This window comes from Sparus aurata, chromosome 12 (assembly GCF_900880675.1).
Source record: "Sparus aurata chromosome 12, fSpaAur1.1, whole genome shotgun sequence".
In the NCBI taxonomy this organism is placed as follows: Eukaryota; Metazoa; Chordata; class Actinopteri; order Spariformes; family Sparidae; genus Sparus; species Sparus aurata.
In genome coordinates, this window is record NC_044198.1 from 15,596,687 (window position 1) to 15,616,631 (window position 19,945).

General features: G+C 41.9%; 1 protein-coding gene across 1 annotated transcript; it reads right to left on the minus strand.

Annotated features, from left to right (window-relative positions):
• Positions 1-115: 115 nt before the first annotated feature.
• Positions 116-4,886, minus strand: LOC115593220 (NLR family CARD domain-containing protein 3-like). The gene is made up of 8 exons (XM_030436675.1): positions 4,829-4,886; positions 4,456-4,684; positions 2,499-4,305; positions 2,217-2,390; positions 1,631-1,804; positions 1,179-1,225; positions 743-1,079; positions 116-684 (listed from the first exon to the last, which is right to left on the minus strand). The coding sequence occupies exons 1-8, from the start codon at positions 4,829-4,831 to the stop codon at positions 489-491; spliced, it is 2,967 nt and encodes a 988-aa protein (XP_030292535.1). The 5' UTR covers positions 4,832-4,886; the 3' UTR covers positions 116-488.
• Positions 4,887-19,945: the final 15,059 nt, after the last annotated feature.

Consider the following 19,945-nt stretch of genomic DNA (forward strand, 5'->3'; position numbering starts at 1 on the left):
ATTAATTGTTGAATGTATGTGTTATTTTCACATGCCCCAATATTGAAGACTGAATATTATATATGAATATTATTGAAGGCTTTTTAAATTTTTCCAAATGGTAAATGAACCTGCACCAGACTTTCTATACTACTGACCACTCGAAGTCCTCCACAACATATGCCACATTCATACACACACACACACACACACACACACACACACACACACACACACACACACTAGGGATACTAGGGAGACCAAATACACCCCCACCCCTTCAGTAATGATGCTCCAATAAAACAGGAAGGATAGAAAGACATGGGATGAAGGGATGCATGTGCACACAAGGATGGGGTGAAAGCTACAGTCAAGCATCCTCTTCTCTTCATTCAGCCCCCTCTTTCTCCTCTCTTACAGTAAGAGGATTAGGTTGGTGCTCACTATCAGCTGTGTGTGATCCTGTACAGACTGAACTATCAGGTGAGCAATGATAGAGTTTCTCTCTTCTATGAGGAACACAGAGACAGTGAGGAACCAGACCTGTCAGACCAGAACCCAAACCCAGGATAAAGAGGTTTAGTGAAAGTGCTCTTGAAGGTGTGGAGGTGAATCAGTGTGTCAGAGGAGACTCCATAGAAGGACAGGGTGCCAGCAGGATAGTCCACATACACTGCTACTCTGCAAGAAATGGAAGAGGAGGAAGAAGAGGAGGAAGAAGAGGAAGAGGAGGAGGAGGAGGAGGAGGAGGATGGAGATGGAGATGGATGTTCTTCTATTGTTGTGACAGACAGAGTAACAACCCTTCGAGCAGGTCAGACACCAGGACTGATCATTCCATCCAAACAGACAGTCATATCCACTCCCTCTCCTGTTAATTCCTCTGTAAGTAACAGCTATATGAAGTCTTCCTTTCCACTCAACCTCCCAGTAGCACCGACCAGTCAGACCATCTCTACACATTAGCTGACACCAGTCGAATCTATCCGGATGATCAGGATATGACTGCTCCTCATCCACATGTGACACCTTCCTGTTGTTGTCGGACAGTTTGATCTTTTTGTTTACTGTGTTTGGGTCGAGCGTGAGTTCACAGGAATCTGATGGAAAGAACATTTTGGACTGAGTGCTGTTACAATTTGAAGATGGTCGAATGTGTGCTGCTTTATTTCTATTAATCAGATTAAAAACACACTTACACTTCCTCAGGCCTGGTGTTAACCATCGCAGTCCACAAGGCTCCAACCTGAAAAGAGGAGGAGGTTCAGACCAGAAGTTCAGACCTCTTTCAGCATGTAACCATTGACAATGCTTGGCTCGCATACAGAGTTATTCTCTAATCAAATAATTATTTTCTCTTATTTATGCTCTACAATATTAACTCCTCATTAAATGTGTCCATCTGCTGTTTGCTGTTTGCTGCTGTTGAGGTAGTGTACACTATATTGAGTTTATCAGAGCTTGTTCCTGTGTTTTGGTCCTCTGTGTTTTGGTCATGACAAGTAATCTCTTGTGCCATAATGACTCTTGTCTCTAAAAGTAAAGCAGAAAGTATGCTGAAATTGGTACAGCACCACAGAGCCAGGCTGACAGAAAGATTCCGGCTCTTCCTCCTTTACCATTGATTGACTGATTTACAGCCTCTTCATACCTGAGTTTGTCTAGTCTCCAGTGTGGATCTTTCAATCCAGCCGACAGCACCTTCACTCCAGAATCTCCTGGATGATTGTAGCTCAGGTCCAGCTCTCTCAGATGGGAAGGGTTGGCGCTCAAAGCAGATGCAAGAGAAGTACAGCCTTCCTCTGTGATCAGACAGCCTGATAGCCTGCCAACACACAAAACAATAGGTTACATTATCTGAGGGTACTGTGAGGGCTGGAAGGTTACTGCAGTACTGCAGGAGATAGCATGAGCATCACTATCTCCTGTTGTGAAAGACTTGGTCTCACTAGTGTGTGCATTTGAAAGAAAGACTCAAACCTTTTTTGGTTTGTTGTATGTTTTAAACATGTTATTGTAGTATGTTAAAAAAATATATATAGATTTTTTAATGCTGATTTTCTTTTGCTTATTGTGTATGAAAACATTCTGAATATCCTCCCTGGAACTTTGATTCCAACAGAAGAAGGACATTATGTTAGTGCACAGTAATCACAATATCTAGACACTAACTAAAGACCTTATTCGTATATGTAAAGGGATATTGTGGTCAGTTGAAACGGTTGATGAATCCTGACCTGAGAGTTTCCAGTGTACAGTGTGGACTCTTCAATCCAGCGGACAGCAGCTTGATTCCTGAATCCCGCAGGTTGTTGTTACTCAGGTCCAGCACTTTCAGACTACAGGACTGGGAGTTGAGAACTGAAGACAGAACTTCACAGCTTCTCTCTGTGAGGTTACAGCCACTCAGTCTAAATAACGAGAAGGGAAAATAAAAGTATGAACTTGTTTTCTTTCCATTTGAGAATATAGCAGACTATTTAAACTGTGGTAAACAAATCCAACCGTTCTGTACTTACAGAGCTCTGTTGGAGGCTTTGACCACTGGCATCAGCCTCAGGAGAGCCTTCTCCGAATCAGAATATTTCTTTAAGTTAAACACCTCCAGAACTTTGTCTGATGCCAGTAAGAGGAAGACAAGAGCTGACCACTGAGCAGGAGAGAGTTTATCTGTGGAGAGACTTCCTGATCTCAGGGATCGTTGGATCTCCTCCACTAGAGAGCAATCTTTAAGTTCATTTAGACTGTGGAACAGATTTATACTTTTCTCTGGAGACAGATTCTCACTGATCTTCTTCTTGATGTACTGTACTGTTTCCTGATTGATCTGTGAGCTACTTTCTGTCTGTGTCAGCAGACCTCGTAGGAGAGTCTGATTGGTCTGCATTGAAAGCCCCAGGAGGAAGCGGAGTAACAAGTCCAGGTGTCCATTTGCACTATCTAAGGCCTTGTCCACTGCATTCTGATAAAAGTGTGTCTCTGCTGATGTGTCTGTTTGTGTGTCAGACCTCTGAGAGGTTGTTTGTTCATCTGACAGCAGATTGACATCATAGTTGATGAATGTCAGATGGATATGAAGAGCTGCCAAAAACTCCTGAACGCTCAGATGGACAAAGCAGAACACCTTTTCCTGGTACAGGCCTCTCTCCTCTATAAAGATCTGTGTCAACACTCCAGAGTACACTGAGGCTGCTCTGACACCTAGGCCACTCTCTGTCAGGTCTGATTCATAGAAGATCAGGTTGCCTTTCTGAAGCTGCTCAAAAGCCAGTTTTCCCAGTGACAGAATCATATTCCTGTTCTCTGGACTCCAGTGTGGATCTGTCTCAGCTTTTCCGTCATACTTGATGTTCTTTAGTTTGGACTGAACCACCAGGAAGTGGACGTACATCTCAGTCAGGGTCTTAGGCAGTTCTTCTTCCTCTCTTGTTTCCAACACATCCTTCAGAACTGTAGCACTGATCCAGCAGAAGACTGGGATGTGGCACATGATGTGGAGGCTTCGTGATGTCTTGATGTGGGAGATGATTCTGCTGGCCTGTTCCTCAGCTCTGAATCTCTTCTTGAAGTACTCCTCCTTCTGTGGGTCAGTGAACCCTCTGACCTCTGTAACCCTGTCAACACACTCCGGAGGGATCTGATTGGCTGCTGCAGGCCGTGTCGTTACCCAGATACGGGCAGAGGGAAGCAGTTTACCTTTGATAAGGTTCGTCAGCAGGATATCCACTGAGGTGGACTCTGTAACACTGGTCACGATCTCATTGTTGTGGAAGTCCAGAAAAAGACGACACTCATCCAGACCATCAAGGATGAACACAACCTGGAATTCTTGGAAACTGCAGATTCCTGCTTCTTTGGTTTCAGTAAGGAAGTGATGAACAAGTTCCATCAAGCTGTACCTTCTCTCTTTTAGCACGTTCAACTCTCTGAAAGTGAATGGAAATATGAACTGTATGTCCTGGTTGGATTTGTCTTCAGCCCAGTCCAGGGTGAACTTCTGTGTCAAGACTGTTTTCCCAATGCCAGCCACTCCCTTCGTCATCACAACTCTGACTGGTTGATCTATTCCAGGTGAGGGTTTAAAGATGTCTTCATGTCCGATCGTTGTTTCTGGTCTGTCTGGTTTCCTGGATGCTGTTTCAATCTGTCTGACCTCATGTTCATCATTGACCTCTCCAGTGCCTCCCTCTGTGATGTAGAGCTCTGTGTAGATTTGATTCAGGAGGGTTGGGTTTCCTGCTTTAGAAACCCCCTCAAACACACACTGGAACTTCTCCTTCAGGTAAGATTTAAGCTTACGCTGAGAACAAACTGGAACAGGATATCCTGAACAAACACACAAAAAGTAGATCAAAAAAGCAAAGTCAAAGAAAATATTTAATTGTTGAATTTCTTCAAAGTGTGAGTCTATCTTTTGAGACATTAGTAAATGTCCCATTATTTAAGTATGTTGAATCTTTAGGGAAATCCTCTTACTGCTCTGTAGACAGTCGGCCAGCTCCTCCTGCTTCATTCTCCTCAGGAAGCACAATGTGATCTTCAGAAATTCCTCTCTGCTGCCCCTTCTCTGCTCTTCATCCTCACCATCCAAAACCTCCTCATCCTCCCCCTGACTCTCTAGGTTTCCCGGGTAATCTGAACTCAGAACCCTCTGGATCTTCTTCAACTCCCTCTTTACAAAAATGACAATGTTCTCCTCTAGCAGCTGGAAAACAACATGTTGTGAGGTACATAGTCAAACTAAATCATGGAACCAAACACCAGACCCATGTGGGACATACTGACATATTACTGGTCTAAAAAGGGCAGCATGGAACAGATGTGAATAATTTGTTGTACATGTACAGACCATAAATATGGAGTCCAGGGATATTTGATGCTGTTTGGCAGAATGGTCACTGGAAACCTCTGAGCTGTCATTGTCAACTCTGTGGAGGAATCATTAAGAATTATCTCACGATATGTTTTTCACACACAGACAAACAAGAAAAAGCTCCATGAGTGATATGAAAGTTGATTTAGATGACTTCTTGTAGTGTTAGAGGTTTACTAGTCTTGCTGATTCCACTGCGAATCAACAGCATAGAACACAGCTGTTTGTAGCTTAAAGCTCAGTGTTTTACTTCATCAGTCAGTTGGGCTTAGACCCAACAGCTGTAATAGACCTTACCATAACCAGCTCTCCCTCCCTCACTATACACTACCGAAGTGCCCTGGAGCAAGGCACCTAGAACTACCAGCTACTGCTTGAGCTGGGAAGTTTCCAGACTGTTAGGCAGATGAGGAAAGGGAACAAGGAAAAGGGCCCAAACAACCGGCCACACAGGAAAGCGTTAAGTGATTTATTAATTAAGTTAAGATAAAAGGGATACAGAGGGTACAGATTAGGGCTAAGGTCAGGGTTAAGTCCCGTCAAATTTTATTTATAGAACCCAAAATCACAAAACACAATTTTCCTCAGAGGTCTTGGTGTCTGGACAGCATACAGCATCCTCTGTCCTTAGACCCTTCAACCTTTGAATTAGATCCTCAGAATCTGAATCTGGTTAATGTCCAGGTTCAGATTTCAGAGCTTGAAAGAAAAGGCATGAAGCAATATTGATTATCTGGCAGAAAACAGGTCGAGTTGGGCTTTTATAAATACTGTAATTTTGGGAATGAGGAACAGATGAGCAGTTGGATATGGGAGTCAGGTGACTGAGGTGCGGAAGTCTCACAGCATCCAGTGGAAAGATGGAGTCTAGAGAGTTCCTAAGTAATGTGTTGGTTTACGAGATGTGAAAAGTGGCTGGAGACAGGGACAGAGGAGTAAACTGAGTAAATTAAAGATAATGGGAGGAAAAATTACAGCTAACAGCTCAACAATGAATGAATGAATAGATGGTTTAACACCATTTGTGTGAACAACTCAGATTGACACTTTGAATGTCATCAGGAGCAGCAGTCTGAAAATGTCCTCTCTTGTCTCCATATATAAACAACACCATGTCTGCACCCTCTCTATGTGGAGAGGTGTGACAAAGAGTTTGAAAATGTTGCCTTCCATCAGCAGCTTGCCTAAAAGCAAGAGGAGGCTCCATTGATGCATCACTCTTCATGGAAACACAGCTGTGTTCAGGTCCAGGTCCAGTGGAAACTGGCCTCTGCTGGTGGATCCTAAAGCACAATCAGCACAGATAAATGTGCATGTTTGATGAACAAAAAAACAGATGAGAAATATCTTTCTTACAGATGACACTGACAACAAATCATGTTTATTCACTTTAAAATTTTACCTTCCATCAGCAGATTTTCTAAAAACAAGAGGAGGCTCCATAGACGCATCACTCTTTATGGACACACAGCTGTGTTCAGGTCCAGGACCAGGACCATGAGAACCCAGTCTGTGCTGCTGCATCAGGCTTCAACATGACAAACACAGAGCTCTGAGTGTGAGTAATGTCAGTGGAGTGATTTGAGTGCTGAATTCTGACATGGAGAAGAGTCATGGGTGGTTAAAGATCCTCATCTCACCTCTGAGCTTTCGTCTGGCTGTCAAATTCCCCACACAGAACGGTTTTAAAGGGAGGGACTTCTTCGTCTCTGTCCTTGCACTGATCCATAGCAGAGTCCACACCTTCGCACAAACAAAACAACCTGCTGGGAGAACTCGCACACCAATCGCTTATAACGCCAGCTAGCTGACATTGCTAACACTAGCTAAAGCTTATGTTGCTAGCTAGCAAACATATTTTCATTATTGTCAAGGAAAGATGATAATTCTTGCACTTTGCTGATGATTTGACTACATACAATATCAGTATAACCTTTTAAGGTGCACATTGTAAAGCAAGGCCAGAATTCAAAGGTAGCTCAAAATATAGGGGGGCAGCATACTGAGTAACCCACAACTGTTGCTAACTATACATGTAGCAACTGGCATTGATGTAGCTTTGGCTGTAGCAAGCTAATTAGCTATGTTGTCATCTGAAGCAACACTTGACTCCAACAAAATAATCAATGGAATAACCGTGAACAGAAATCATGTCAACCAATCAGAGCTCCACTTACTGGATTTTAAGCCATGAACTTCAACCATGTACAGTTCTCTTCTGTCCTCAGCAGGTCTGTGTGGAAAAGGCACTTTATCCTTTGCATTGAGTTCAAGTACCATTGGATGAAGTGAGGTAACACTGATTCTTTTCTTTCGTCAGGGAGGGTGTGAGTCCTCCTGTCTCTATGAAAGCACGTCTTTGTGGTTGAGCTGAGTCTCACTGTGAGCTTTATTCAGAGGATCAAATGTTACTGTGAGAACCTGCGACATCGTCACAGGTGAAACAAGTCTGTCAGAATAAAATTCATTTGCGCCTGTAGAAAAAACAACTCCAACCTGTAAAGGATTGGCACCAGACTGGCAGTTCAGAGTGCACACCTCCTTGGTGCCTTTATACCTCGATACCTGTCTGGACTAGTGATTGGCGTCTTGCATGGCAGCCTCCATCATCAACGTATGAATGTGTGTGTGAATGGGTGAATGTGGAATGTATTGTACAGCGCTTTGGGCTGTCGTTAAGACTGGAAAAGCACTATAAAAATGCAGACCATTTATATTATCATACAGAAGCCTCTGCAGCTACTGCTGTGTGGAGTTTTACAAGCCGAGAGCCATTGAGTTCTATTATAATCCAGAGTAGACCTCACACCAAAACAATCCAGATGAATAATTAGCACTATTGGTAAGAAGGAACTGTCCCTTTAAGTCAACAGACACTTGACGGAGAGTGTTTTTTTTTTTTTTTATTCACTTTGTTAATGTTGTTGAACCTGTTGGGGCAGGGAAACATACCCAGTTATTATTTTTAATGAAGATAGCCTAGAGGTCTATTCAGCTGGAGTGGTTGAAAACAGCTGTGTGGGTGTGCAGGGAAAGTAAAGTAATTATAACGTAAGGCTGACAGATGAATGTAAAATGTAGTGAAATGTAGGAGAGTAGAAGTGTAAAGTAGGAGGAAATGGAAATACTTGCGTACAGTACATTTACATTAACATTTTTGGTATTGGTGTGGTAACTGTGAAGTCATGTTAATAAGGAAGGGGAACAGTTCTTCTGTTTGACCAATGGAGGGCAGTAATCACACACGATCATTTCTATATGAGTCAGTTCCACGCTAACACCATGGTTCCTGTCATTACTGTGTCACTGACTTAATTTATTAATCTAATGCTTTATCTTTTCACTTTCCTTATTAGCTGGAATGAAACCAACAGTGAAATCATCATGTGAATGAACCTTTAGTGTTCATATCTATAGTTAATATCGTCCCCTCATTACAGGTGGTGTTGTAGTTTCACACTGTGACAGCTCGAGGGCACTAAAGACTCAGTTTACGCAGACACACCTCCTCCTCTCCTTCTCCTCCTCCTCTCCCTCCCTCTCTCCCCCTCCTCCTCCTCTGGACGTGTCAGTCAGTCTGCTGTTGAAGAGATGACATATTGTTTCACCAACAAAGGCACAGAATATATACTTAGGAGTTCGATTTTAAGTGTCTACATTGATTTGAATTGATAGATTGATTTTAGTTTGGATCGATCCATGTTAAATAATCCCTCTCTGTGTATTGCATTATGATTATTTGCCACTTTTGAGGGGATGCTCAGAAACTCATGACACTTTAAAACCATGGTCAGAGTGGTAAATACTTCAATCTTATGTTGCAGAAGGGCTTGTCAGGTGCCTTTAAACACTTTTTTGACACCTTTGAAGCACTTAAATGATAGTTTATATTTACAGAAGCCACCTTAAAATTGCTCACTGAAGACTAAAAGACTTTCATGATGCCAACGTTTTTGAGTTTCGGGCTGCCTTTCCAAGGCAAGACATTGAACATTGACCAATGCGCAGAAAACTTGACATTTATAATATCCCTTTTGTTGATGTGTTGAAAGTGGATCACCATGGTAAACAATTTTAAGTGAGCCAAATAGAAAGTGGAAATAACTCTGCTATTTTCCATCCGATCAGCCTCTAACTTCATACAGTTATATTAACTGACCAATCCTGGTCATACCTGTGAGTCTTAGTCATAGTGCCACCGTTTGTATGGTTTTACAATGTGCTGTCTACTCTTCATGCATAATTTATGCCACATTCAACTTCTTCTGGAATTATCCGATAGCCACGACAATTCAGAGCCCAGTGAGACGGCCTACAGTGACATGAGGACAGCTGTTGATCCCCCCTGGAGCTATGTGGGAACAACGACTGTGTAACGCTGCTTGATATTGTACACTGGTTTGTGCAAATTCCCAAAAATGTAATATGTCTCAAATGATCTACAACCAATTAATTTTTGGGGGGGATTTTGGAGCCCTTAGGGATGTGGGCCCTCAGGCGAGTTGAAACATGAAACAAAAGTGCAGCTCGTACACTGCTGGGCTCCAACATCCACTCATATAAAGCACCATAATCGTGATGTTTCAAGCAATACTGCTCTCGGGGAAGATGCCGACTTCAGGAAGTTGGAGAACAGTTTTTAATTGGCTCCACTACATATAACTAGTAGAGTATATCTTTAAAATTGACTTTAAAAGCAGTGAAATGCACAAGGTCAAAGATTATATCCTTTATAGTCTGCAAATGTTAAATAACTGACTATCATGTAGATGTGGGTGGATCTGTTTTTTTTGTTTAACGCTAAGCCATTTAAATTATAAGCAACTGGTTCAACTGCTGTCAGTGAAAAGTAATGGTGCTTAAAAACAGTTTTAAATGGTTTGATTTTCTGTCAGTCTGACCTCCAACATAAGAGAGTAACATTTGAATGTATTTTTTTTCCCATGCAGGGGATTTATGCATCCCGTAGTGCACAATCAATCTGGTCTGAGGAAAAATCAACAATACCTTTTCTTTTCTTTATCAGTTTCTGCCCTTGAAACGTTTTTTTTCCCGCAGAATTGTCTCACTTGCCGCGCGCTGTGTTAGTGTGTGTTGTAACTATTACCGGGCGCAGTGCGTTAGATGGCTTGAAATTGATTTGAATAAAGACTCGGAGTGTGGGGGGGGGGGGGGGGGGAGAGAATAAGGAGGTGTTTGTTATATACGGGGAGACAAAAAGGGGCGGAAAAAAAGCGTGGCCAAGGAGAGAGGGCAGCCTGAGCCTGTTTTGCATGCACGGGGGCTTCTGTGGGAGAAGGAGTTGACAGGGCGCCGCAGTGCTGCCTCCAGCTCTCAGACAACAGCTGCTCAGAAAGAAGAGACGTCCTGAGGGTGCTGCGACATGTCTCGCTCTTTCCCCATCTCTCTTTTTCACCTGTCTGCCTCTTCCTTTCACCGAACAGACACACGCTAGACACATGTGCAACACGCCGCCTTCCCCACATTCACACGCATCTCCTCAATGACACACACACACGCACGCATGCACGCATACTCCGGGGGCGTGTGGGTTGTGAGATTCATAAGAAATTGGCAGGCTGCCTTCGCTCAAACAAAAACACTCAAAATAAACCAGGTGAAGCTGAATTTTTGATGGGATCCGCCGTTTGCTCTGCTTACCTGGAGAGCTGTTTATAAAGGATAATTATCAGCTCTTTAATGGAAATGAAGTATTCTTCCTCCCTTATTTTCTGAGCTATTGATGACAGGCACCCAAACGGACAAGCCCTTTGCATTACCATCAGAAACCCATTTTTTTTTTTATTTGCATTGGTTTAATTGATTACTTTTGAAGTTTGTGTGATAGCTTTCCATTTCCTCTCTCAAAGAACAAGCGCGCCAATTTTATGCAGAGTAATTTTATTTACAACCTGGGAACCACACGCTGCAATATTTTTATTTCCTTTTATTTCTCACAGTAACAATGAAAGATTGTTTGATGTTGCAGCACGCATTCTTTGAGATTCATAATGCCTTTTTCCTTTCACGGACAAAAGCTCATTAAAAAGAGAAAACTTCGGCAGCAGTTTAGATGTTTGCGTACTCTTTATGAATGCTAAATAGGGGGGGACAATTTTACGCATTCAAAAAAGAGAATATAAGCGTTTAATGGATTGCGAATGGTTTATAGCAGTGTCATGTATTGTAAGCTGATACAAGTGCTTATCAAAGGAGCAGTTTACCCATGAATGAAAATTCAGTCATTATCTTCTCCCCCTCAGGCTGAAGGAGAATCAAGTGATTTTTTTTTGTAATCCACCGAACATTTATGGAGCTTCACATCTAACCCTAGCAGTTATGCAGTATTCTCAAGTGAAGTAGATGGGGACTAGTTTTACATTGAAAATAAGAAACACAAAATTGCTCTTCCAGAGCCTGGAAATCCCAAATTGATTTGAAAAGATATTATTTACACACGATTTAAAGCCAAAATCTTCACTGTAGCTGATAAGCTAAGAGCGAGAGCATGCACCCAATCAGATGTGGGTTTTTTTGTATTTGGGTGAACTGCTCCTTTAATGCCTTTTTCAAGAACAACAAGAACTCCTGTAGTCACCTATAGATGGATGTTAGTGAATAAAAAGACAATGAATGACAGTAAAACATATGTATAATAATACAAAATATAACTTAACATAAGAAACCGCTTACCACTTCTGTCACCTGTCTTTGTCACTGCATACAGATACATTAGAGTGTGTTTGAAACATTTAATGAATGTTTTTATGCTGATTAGAAATTCCTTATAAATGGACTTCACAGAGTCGTCTCAATCTGTGTTGCCTCTGAAGCTTTAATTTCAAATTAATCTAAAATGAGTGCATGACAAATTTATGGTCACTTCACATTTATAAGGCCAAGCTTTACATTAATATAGATGGAACCAGAATGAGAGTCTGTAGCCAGTTTTTGTTTGGGCACTTTTAATTACTTTCATCACTTTAGAGGTGACCCAGTTCTAAAAAATCAAAACATCCAGAAAGGCCGGGCGGGATGCTGGGAATTGGGTGAGAAATAATTACTGTACCTCATGAGAAGGATGCTAGCTGAAGCAAACCCTTCTGTCTATGTGGATAGAAAAGCAAAGTTTTATCTGAGTGGTGGATTTCACGACCCATGAATTTGTGTCCAACTGTGAGTCAGAACGACAATAGTTATTGTTGTCTTAATCTTATTACTCATTCTAGAGCAATAAAATTGGGTAAAGTCATTTCACAGCTTTCCTTTTCAGTTTGCTCTTCAATTGATAGCACATAAAGGGAGAGAAAGATGAGCCCCTTTTTTCGCTTTTTGCCCTTGGTTTGTCAATATAGAAAAGGAGAAGGGATTGCAGAGGCGAGGACATGGCATGCTCTGATCTCTAGACAGAAAGAAATCAATTTCAGAGTACGGGCAGTTCAGAGACGGGCAAAGACGAAACTAAGTTACAGCATGAGACAGTGAGGTTGTAGGAAGGTTCAACCGTTTGTCAGTGAAGTTTTAGAAATATAAAACAGGATCAAGAGGACTTAATTAAGATAAAAGATAATCAATCTGGCCCGAGGCGATGGCAAACACAAATGGTCTTGCTCCCGCTCCTCTGGAGGGCTCCGTCGTCTGTCTCGGGAGAGATGGGAAATGTGATTCCTCAAGTGTGTCCGGGGTCTGTTCTCCCCGGTTGGTCATGCCTGAGGACACATCCAAACAGAGCCTGGCATTTTCATGAGATGCCTAAACCACCTCACCTCATTCCTCACAATGCAAAGAGGGCTCAATGTTTTCCAGAATCACTGAGCTCTCTTTAACATAGACGAGCCACCCAGCGACTTAAACCTCATTACAGTCCCTTTGTGTTTGCAATCTCGTTCTCTCTGTCACTGCTCAAAGCGTGTGACCGCAGGTGAGGATTTGAATGAGGACTGACTGATAAATTGAGAGTTTTTAGCTCTCACTTCGGCACGACATACTCGTACAAAGCCTGCCAGGCCCTGACTGCTGATCAATCTCCCAATCTTTTGTACCATCACTCTACAAAACCTCACCTGAGCTGCTCCGCTTGTGCCAGCTGCTCCCTCGACTGAGCAATCCACTTTTTTTCCTGCATCACAGTCAGCCTCAGACATCTTCACTGAACATCGAAGATCACAATCACAATGAAGCCAAACAGGGAACATGACTTGCAATAAGCGTAGAAGCCACCAAAGGTCAACTTTTAGTGCGCTGCTCAAATTATAAGTGCTCCCAAGTCCAAGTTTAAGTACTGAGACTGAATTGAATTGCAAAACTCCGTCCTCCTACGGTTTTACAAGGCCTGTTCAGGGTTGCCAACTCTGCAAATTTCTCATTAGAGTTGGTGACTTTTAACCTGTTTACTTTTTCGCAGCTCATTTCCTTAGTTTTTAATCATCTTAACTTGTCTGTTTCAGCTTTATTCTTTTTCTCAAAATGCAGCGTTTACAAGAGAGTTTATTTTAATGCCCGGAGTCTCGTTGCTATTCGCGACGCTTCAGTTCTGCAGTTTACCACATACTATTATTATGTGTGACCCAAATGCAAGATACTCAGAGGCATGGAGCTGAGAGAACAAAAATCGAGCTCTAACAAAATAAAGCTGAAGTCCACAAAATCCAAAACACAAGCAACAAAAAGCTAGGCGGAAAAAGGCTGGAGACAAAGTAGGAATAATCCAAGTGCTGAAAGTAATCAAGCCAAGAAAACACGAGGACACCAGCAGCAAACACAGGTAAAACACTAGAAGAAAACAGGAGGAGGCAACCGATAAGAGACACAGAAGAAGCAGGACTTGCATAGTGAAACAGATGTGCTGAAAAAAAACAAACAAAGGCTTAAATACACAGGGACTAGTAAAATGAAACACAGGTGGGAAAGAGACAAAAGCAGGAAGTGGAAGGTCACAACAAGGCACACAAGGATGATCATCATGTTTCACACTGTCCTGTTTTTGGTTGTAGAAAGGCTGCGAAAGTAGAGTGGGGAAATGTTTCAAATGCAGAGGAAGTCCCTCTCACCACAGCTCCATGGACACCGCGTCAACGTGTGGAGAAATCCAAAGCTTAACGGGCCTCCTGTGCCTATTACTCCTGCTAATCTCCTTGTTACAGTGTTTCACTGAAGTTGCAGTAAGCCAGAGGAGGAACCTTAGCTGGGTTTATTCTGCTACCAACTGTCTAAAATTTGCAGTTTCCCTGCTGCTGCTGCTGCTGCTGCTGCTGCTGCTGGGTAACCCTTCAGAGGAGATATGTGCTTGGCCCTCTGTGGCACAGTGCTTACAGCCTGCCCTTAAGATGGATCACCTTATTGGTCCCTATCTCTCTTCTAAAGTGTTCACTGGTGAAGGGCAAGCTGGCCTTGTTGTTGAGCCGGTGTGTGAAAGCTATATAGCTTCAACCTGTAATACACATATATGTTTATCTAAATATCAAGTGCAGGAAATCGATGTTTTATGCCAGCCGTGTAAGTGGCACAAAATGGACGGTTTCCAGTGATTTCATGGTGCAGGAATGATAACATACAAAGGTCATATGCGGATGTACTGAAATAGAATAGCAGCCATATTGTTTCATAAGAATCTTTACAGTTGCAGATGTCAAGGATTAAGGGCCACCGCTCTGACCTTACATGTAATCAAAGCATAACCAAAGTGTTTATGAACTCCAGGCTCTGAATGCCAACATATCAACTGGTTTGTATGGATATTAAGTGACACTTCCACTTATTCAACCTCAACCTTCAGTGGGTTTATGAATGGATATTCAAATCATGAATTTTATCCAAGTCTGTTGAGAATTACGGTAAAAAACAAGTCATGATCCCAAAGATCCCATGGTGCAATGTGCTGCAGAAAAGCCGAGAGAAACATGCATTAAGTAATGATAATCCATTTCCATTTTAATGTAAAGCAAAAAAAGGAAAGAAAAAGCGCATCTTGGATTTGGATCACAGTATATACAGGACGTGAGACGCATGCATTTGGATATCAAAAGCATGGACAGCTGTTCAAATCTTAAGAGAGAGAATATTGAGTAGATGTGGGGCGTCACAGAGGTGGTAGACTGTATACTGCAGATGAATATGTGATGATTGGATGGAGCACGGGAGCCTGTGATTATGAAGTACAGCCGACTCATCTGGGCCAGGTTCTGTCTGCTGTGCCCTGATTAGATTACTGACTTTAAATGAGACCAAAGATATTGTTTTTGATAAACATACAATGTACTTGGTCCTCCTTCATTCAGGTGTGGCCCCCCAAAGCAATTTGAAAAAAAAAAAAAAATGGTGAAAATGAAACACGAAGGAAACTGATTTGAGTAATTTCTAAAGAGCTGGGGAAGAGGCAACGATTCATTGTTTCGGCCTCCGTTGACCTCGCTCTCCCCACTCTCTGCGTGATGCATTTGTACCCTGTTGTTCCCATTAATTGATTTCATTAACAAGATTTAGAGTCGACCTCATGGTGGCGTAGAGGAAAACTCTGGATCAACAAAGTCATTGATTCAACGTCTGGGGACCATGAATGTCTGTACAAAAAGTAATGTGAATCTATTCCCTGGTATATTCCAGAAGTGGAGATAAACTAAAATGCTGCTAGCCTGACCAAAAACAGCTCAACTGGGAATACACATCGCATGAGCACATTATAAAGAAGAATAATGAAGCTCTGACACTAGATTTAGACATAGGACTCTTTTAAAACAGAGGACCACGAAATGAGCTCATAGTGCATCACTGACTGTAGATGATATTGAACTTGGGCAGTGGAAATTCCATTTAATAAAATTTTCCAAACCAGTTAACATGCAATAAATCTGTGAGAATCGCCCATTTTGCCGAGCCATGTGTCATTTCCCTGAATATTCAAAGGCCGTAAAGATGCAAAACTATTCCCGTTGTGAGTAAATCTACAGCCAGTAAAGAGTTTGAGTTCCAGCTTTTCACGGTTAATACGATATGATCAGATCCACAACCCCCCACCCACCAACTCTTCATCTCTGTCACTCAAGTGTTTATTCATCATCCAATTAATTTCTTTTGTCCCGGAGGACTTGAGATGTGACTCGAGACTTTACCTGACAAGATTTGAGCATGAAAACAACTCTCGGTCGTGGTTAAGTTAGTGAAAGTGTCAGGGTTGATTTCTTCCTGCATTATTCAGATCTAACCTGGGGCTTCACACAGGCCAGAGCTGGCACTGTTAGCTGGAGTGAGAACAAACAGGAGCTCTGGGTTCTGGGGATCAGGACCAAAAACTGCTGTTTGCTGTTTCAACAAGGTGAGACACCTGAGAAATGGTTGTTGTTCATGTTTGTAACCTGGATCAAGCCCTATGTCTCTGACATATACAGTGCATGAAATCTAATGATGTTGTAATGACTCTTTGACCCTTTGAGTCTGTCCACATGGGAAGAATGACTGAATAGGTCAAATAATGAAAGTAGCTTATTACCACCCATAGCTACATTTGTGGTAGCAGGCACTTATTGGGCAGATTTGCCATTAAATCTGAGGAACAAGTTTGACACAATATTTCTTTTCTAGTCCAGAAGTTTTATATTGCTTGCAAGCGAGAGTCACATATCAGGAGTGCATAGTTGATGACTGAAGAGAGGCAGTCTTTCTTCAGCCTTTATAGTAGAAAAACCGACACACACAATTGTAGCAGTCACTCCTCATCTTTTGTAATAACCCAAAACAATAAAGCATTATTCCAACCATCTCACCTCATGATAGACATAAGACTTCTTATACACTTCTACCATTGTTGTGTGTCATACGGCAACCTGAGGTTATCCACAGAAGAAGCTTCACCAATCCCCTTCAGGATGAACTCCTTACCTAAGTTACAAATTTTCCCAGAACATTGTACCATATACAATATATCCATTCATTCTATGCATCCTGATGACTATCATAAGACAGAGCTCATGTCTGAAGCCAACAGACACAAGATTTCACTCTACATAAATAACAATGTTGTATCTTTATTGTTGAGTTTCATAATGTAACAACAACATATCAAAATAATAAAGGACATTTGAGAATTTCCCTGACGCTTGAAAATCGATAAAATGGAAAAACAAAAATGGACGCAGCCAAACAGTAGCGCACACAGAAAAAAATTACTTATAACACTTTTGAGGAATTTTGTCCGAACACCATGCCCTTGAGTCAAGAGGCCACAACAGTTAAGCTCTTTGAACATTTTCAATACCAATAAAATTATGACATGCGTTTCGTGAGATAATTGAGCCCTTTTTTTTTAAACCACTTTGAAATTGCTATAAGACGTAAAAATGTAATCAAATATTCCTTGAAAATGTATCTTTATTCTAATAACATCTCATCTCATCTCATATACAGTGTAGAGGTCACAGGCTCAAAACTTCCTTTTTATCTGTTGGATTAACACACAAAATGTGTGTAATAAATAAAACCTAGCATTTGATTCAGTGAATTTCAATATATTACTGAAGGTTATTGCTGACTCTATGTAATATCAGATTTTACATTCTTTCCCTTTAAAAACACCTATTCCTCCTGCTTCACACCGTTCTTTGTATTTGACCTCAAAAAGTAAACAACACTCTCATGTAAGCTTACATAAAAATGCATTGTCACGAGCCAAGGTCAGTGCTGCGCTAGCAAACACACAGAGCTCCTCAGCCCTACCTCACAGCAAATATACACTATATACCTGTATTTTTGGATATCAGGAATAATTTGTCGTATTTCAAACATCAAAAAGATTATTGCACCAAACAACAAATCCCCTTTTTTTACAGCTCGTTTATAATATTACTTAAAAAAGGACATTGCCAATGATGAATCATCCCTGTAATTAATTAAGTGTTAGTTAAAGCGGATGTAACCCAGAGTATCATTGTCTGTCTTTATCCCGTGCAGTTCCTGCTCATGCAGCTCCCTGAAGGCAGTCAGGAGGCGCTTCAAAAGGCTTTTGGCCATCAAGGGAGTTTCAGCCGGTTTCATCCCTGTCTTCCTGTTGCTTGTTTTGTTGTTGTTGTTGCATGAGGGACAGGAAGTATTCCACAGAGACAGCAGCTCTGCAGTTTGAAGGGACACGCATTAATATTTAAATCAAACAAAAAAAAAAATTTGAGGGAAAGAAATATACATTTCATAGGATATACACTGACTTGAGGATGGGTTTGGGGAAGGGGTTCTCAAAGTTTTGATGACTGACCAATTTAAGGAGACAGCATATGATTGATGGCTGCACAGGAAATCTCATGAGCCTGCCATAGGATGTGTTTTGGGTCTCATAAAATTAATTATTTGAGCACTAAATTCACCTGTTTCTAGATAATGCAGATCATTCTATCCATCTCCTGAGTCTGTCAAAGCAAGAGGGGATCAAATTTTCCTGAAATAAAAAATGAAAAAAGTTATTTTCTCCTCAAAAGTTCAGGGCTTTTTCCCTGGTGGCTTTTCCATTTCATTTCACGATAAAATGCCAACCTGTCCTCTGAAAAAAAGCACCACCACTGCTGATGGAATATAGGGACATTCACAAGGTGCCACTTGAGATCAGTTTAGTTGATGTTCCTGACCTGACAGATCGTAGTTTCACACAGCTGTGAAGGTTCGACAAGGTTCCTTGGTGATAGGTATGAAGCACTATCACAAATTCTTTAGGGGCTTATCATTTGCATTTTTTATGGATGCCCAAACCTCCTACTGCCATCAGTAGGGGCAGAGTTTGTGCAGTGACCACTTACTGAACAGCACGATTTAGCAATTTAGCAACTCATTTTCCTGATATGATTTTGAGTGTGTAAAAGAAACACCTGAAGGAGTTTAGGAGTCTTGTGAAAGGTCGGTGCGGTAACTGTAAAAGAAAAATAGGTCCTAAATCCTGTTATTTCCTGGGACTTAGAAAAAATGATAGAGCCACCTTGGATCAGTGCCCAGTTAATGCAAGCACTGCACAGAACAAATGCTGTTTTGTATGCTCACCTTGAAAACGCTCCTGCTCTAGGTGTCAGTCAGGGAATTGGTTCACCTGAAAGATGCTGAGTCTCATTTGAAAGTTGAGGAGAATCCCCCCCCCCCCCCTTCCCCGTCCCTCCACCTGCTCGCCGCTGAAGTCCATCAGTGCGTTATTGTTTGCGACTTGTGTGTCCTCCTTTTTTCCTTCTATCCACTCTCCCGCACTGTGTGAAAGGCTTGACTTGTGCGTTAGCGGGAAGGATGGGCTCTCGAGCTGCTAGATTATGTTATTCGAGGCTCGCTCGCTCCCCAGGTCCCTGCTTAGCGCTCAGAAAAGACCTGTTGTGTTGAGATACGGGCCAGTATCACGCTGTGCTGTAGCACGGTGGTGATCAGCTGTAATGTTTACCTGCTGCTGCATTGCAGTCAAGGTCAGAGGACTGTGATTGGCTGTATACGCCAGTTCTCAGGCACCTATATGTGAGGTAAGGAGCTGATAAATGTTATTATACACACAGACCGACCTTTTGATCTACAGACTGAGATGGATTGGGGGTTTAGTGGTGTTTCTAAGTGTTTTCCCTGCAGGGTGACAGTCAATCAGTCTTGACAGGGAGTATATGTTGCTATAGAAATGATCAGCTCCCATCAGTCTTCTTGGCAGGAGCAGGTTGAGCTCAGCTTGAATGAAATAGAAGGTCATATGTGGTAATCCTAAATCTCATCGCTGGTTAAACCACATACAAGGTGCTGGATACAAAAACATGACGAAGAGGGTTAAAATGTCCCTAGCGTGTCACCAACTTGATAGACCCAGGCTAACCTTCGCTGTCATTGCTGTCTGTTGTGTTCTTCCCGCATATACAAATTTTAATTGTGTACCAGGGTCATTATCATTCAGTCACAGTCTGTGACGCCAGCAGTAGGTCCATAATAAGGTAGCAGTAGGGTAATCAATCACAATGTGTCGGGCACGTTTGACACATGACATCCAAACCACGAAGGCCTTCAACCACAGCTCGCTGGAGCTTTGACGCTTTTTCAAAACTGGTTCCAAGATGGAGCTTCAAGGAGAAATTTGCAGTTTTCTCCAAATCACATCTGTTT

Excerpts from the sequence above, each read along its gene's own strand:
- LOC115593220 (XM_030436675.1), bottom strand. Across the intron at positions 4,306-4,455 it reads GGCCGACTGTCTACAGAGCA|GATATCCTGTTCCAGTTTGT; the intron begins GTAAGAGGATTT and ends GTGTTTGTTCAG. Across the intron at positions 1,226-1,630 it reads TGGAGACTAGACAAACTCAG|GTTGGAGCCTTGTGGACTGC; the intron begins GTATGAAGAGGC and ends TCCTCTTTTCAG.